The sequence below is a fragment of the Rhagoletis pomonella genome, unplaced genomic scaffold (assembly GCF_013731165.1).
Source record: "Rhagoletis pomonella isolate Grant_MI unplaced genomic scaffold, Rhpom_1.0 Rhpom_scaffold_00003, whole genome shotgun sequence".
Lineage (NCBI taxonomy): Eukaryota > Metazoa > Arthropoda > Insecta > Diptera > Tephritidae > Rhagoletis > Rhagoletis pomonella.
Genome location: NW_023458557.1, coordinates 91,104,533 through 91,107,621, shown reverse-complemented (window position 1 = coordinate 91,107,621; position 3,089 = coordinate 91,104,533). Strand labels below are relative to the sequence as shown.

Genomic DNA, 3,089 nt, shown 5'->3' with positions numbered 1-3,089 from the left:
TTTTTTTTAAAAGGAAGATTTTAAGTTTCATTATAGATTTTTTTTTTGGCTTTCATTAAATTAAATAATTTTTTTTTTCCTTTCTTCTTCTTCACTCCCTCCTTGTTCTCATGCAAGAAATCTCCCAGGAGCAGTTTGACTCCATTTTTGATAGATGGGAGAGGTTCGCATTAGAGGCAGAGAGGGAAAATCAAGATCTTCCAAGAGTAACTGAGGAGGTTCCTCAAACCTCCGAAGTTGTACAAACAGGGCCGCAACCGATAACTATCGAGGAATATCGGCGGCGAAACAAATTACAAAGACGGGTGGAAGAACCAAAGATCCCACCCATTTTCAAAACTAAAAAGCAAACTCGAGGAGGAAAGCGATACAGGAAGAAGAAAGAAATAGCTTTGACATATAGGGCACTAAATTTTGCCACAACAAATAATGATAGACTTAAATTAATGGAAAAAATTTACGAATTAAGAAAACTATAATTTTCTGAATGAGATTTTTTTTAATTAAATAAATAAAAAAAGAAAAAAAAGAAAAAGAGCTTGAGGTTTTAAAGAAACTCTGGAAAGATATTGGCATGACCCGAGAGCCTACAATGCAGGATGTACTCACCCCAACCACTTTGACAGAAGAAATAACAAGAGCAATGCGAAAGGCAGGCTTTGAACCTGGCTGTTAAAAAAAAAAGAAAAAAAACAAAATAGATAAATTTTGAAAAAGAAAAATTTTTACTGATTATTACAAATTTGTTTTAAAAATGGGAGGTAAAGAATCGAAGGTCAGTGATCCAAATGCTAACGTGGTAAACACGGTTCAGATAATAGACCACACTGAAGCTTTGGATACAATAAAAGTTTACCTTATAGTTATCGTTGTTATCAACGCAGTGAGTTTATTCTTGAAATTTTACTCAACCCACAATAAAATTCTTAAAAAGAGATACCAGAGCCACGCTGACGGTCTGGATAAGGTTTAAATAAACATTTTTTTATTATTGATTCATTCTCTCAATGGAGAAGTGGGAAGAAATTTCGAAGGAACTCACTGAAAATAAAATAAACGCGGAAAAATCTTATAAGTGCATATGTAAGAACATAAAAATTAAAACTGAAACAGTAAAGAAACATTTAAATGTTCTACTGTCATCGCTAAACAATATAGGAAAACTCATACGTAGAGTTAATAATACCCTAACAAAAGCTCACCAATTGGAGTCCTACCAGGTATTTTCAAGCGTTAGAGACAAACTAGTATCCTCGTTATCCAGGTATAACGTTGAATTTGAAATACCAACCTCTTACAAACAACATATCGAGATCGATTTCGACATTTGGTTGTTCGAAGGTACGTCGGATACCGAGGAAGAACAAAAAGAGATTGTTGTGCAAGAAGAAATATCTACACAAACAAATATTGTCGAAATTGCAGAACAAGATACACAAACCGAAACAAGTATGACGCAAACAACAGTAGCATTCATCAAGACTGCGTCTTCGATTTTGCCCGAGTTCGATGGCAAACCCGAAAACCTACCAAGTTTTCTAGATGCACTTGATATCCTCGAACAAATTAAAGAAAATCATGAGGCTATTGCAGTGTCTATGATAAAAACAAAGCTAAAAGGCACAGCCAGAAATTTCATAAGCAATGAGACGACAATACAAGAAATTAAACGAAAATTAAAAAACGCAATAAAGGGTGAGTCAGTAGAAGTTTTAACAGCAAAACTCCTGAACATCCAACAGCGCAGTAAGACTGCTAATCAGTACACAGCAGAAATTGAAAAATTAACGAAATCACTAGAGGGAGCATACATATCTGATGGCTTAACAACAGACCTCGCAACTAAGTATGCTACACAAACAGCTGTGAAAGCCATGTGTAAGAATTGCTCCAATGATAAGGTGAAAACAATTATGCAAGCTGGAACGTTCACCTCAATGAACGAGGCTGTATCGAAATTCACAAATAGTTGCAAATTACAGGTAACCCTAATTCATTATTGCACATACGCCAACAAAATTATTTTCGCGGTAATTTCCGCGGAGGTTATCAATCTGGCAATTATAGAGGTAACCAAAGGCGTACATACCCATCACGCTTTAATAACTTTAATAACAATAATAGTTATAACAATAATAATAATAATAATCGATCAAATAACCAAAGGTCAGGACGAAATTTTGGAGCACGAGGCTCTAATCGTACCAGGACTATAAGAAATGTTAACCAACAGGAAAACCAGCAAACTCCATCTCAATAAATAAAAAACTATATGTTTTCAATTTACACCTTAACAGCTACATATCCTCCAAAACAACTCTAAATAATTCAATTTCAACCCTCCTGATCGATACAGGAGCGGATATATCAATTATAAAAAAGGGTCAAATTGACAGTAATGTCACTATTAATTATTCACAAAAAACCGATTTAAAGGGCATTGGTCAAGGTTTAACTAGTACTATTGGAACAGTCAAGGCGGATTTAAAGGATGATTACTTACTTATTAATCATAAATTTCATATAGTCGAAGATGATTTCCCAATTCCTTGCGATGGAATCTTGGGACTTGATTTTATTAAAAAATATAATTGCATTTTAGATTATAGCAAAAATGGAGACAGCCTGATACTGCGTCCATATGATTACCCGGAAAACATAATAATACAAATGACAAATAGACCAACTGTTAATTGCATAACAATCCCAGCACGATCGGAAGTAATCCGACAAGTCCATATTGAAAATGGCAATTCTGAATTATTGATACCTCATCAAAAATTGTCTGAAGATGTTTTTATTGCAAATACCTTAGTAAATTCAAATCAAACCTTTATTAGAGTCATAAATACAACAGACAAAAATGCAACCATTCAAAATTTCAAAATTAACACAGAAAACTTAGATGATTACACAATAATAAATAATAAAACTGAACCAGCAAATAATGCTAAAGAAAAATTAGAAAGATTAAATAAAAATTTTCCAAAATTCGTTTCCCAACAGCTTAATGCACTTTGTGCAGAATATATAGATATTTTTTCACTAGAATCAGAACCCATTACCACTAATAATTTTTACAAGCAAAA

At 33.4% G+C, this 3,089-nt stretch overlaps 1 protein-coding gene across 1 annotated transcript in view; it reads left to right on the top strand.

Annotated features, from left to right (window-relative positions):
* LOC118735764 overlaps window positions 1–2,712 on the top strand; it is a 6,828-nt gene extending 4,116 nt beyond the window's left edge. Inside the window, exon 3 of the mRNA XM_036465711.1 lies at window positions 1,159–2,712. Within this exon, the coding sequence (XP_036321604.1) occupies window positions 1,159–2,216 (1,058 nt within the window). The 3' untranslated portion in view covers window positions 2,217–2,712. The remainder of the gene's footprint in view (window positions 1–1,158) is intronic.
* Window positions 2,713–3,089: the final 377 nt, after the last annotated feature.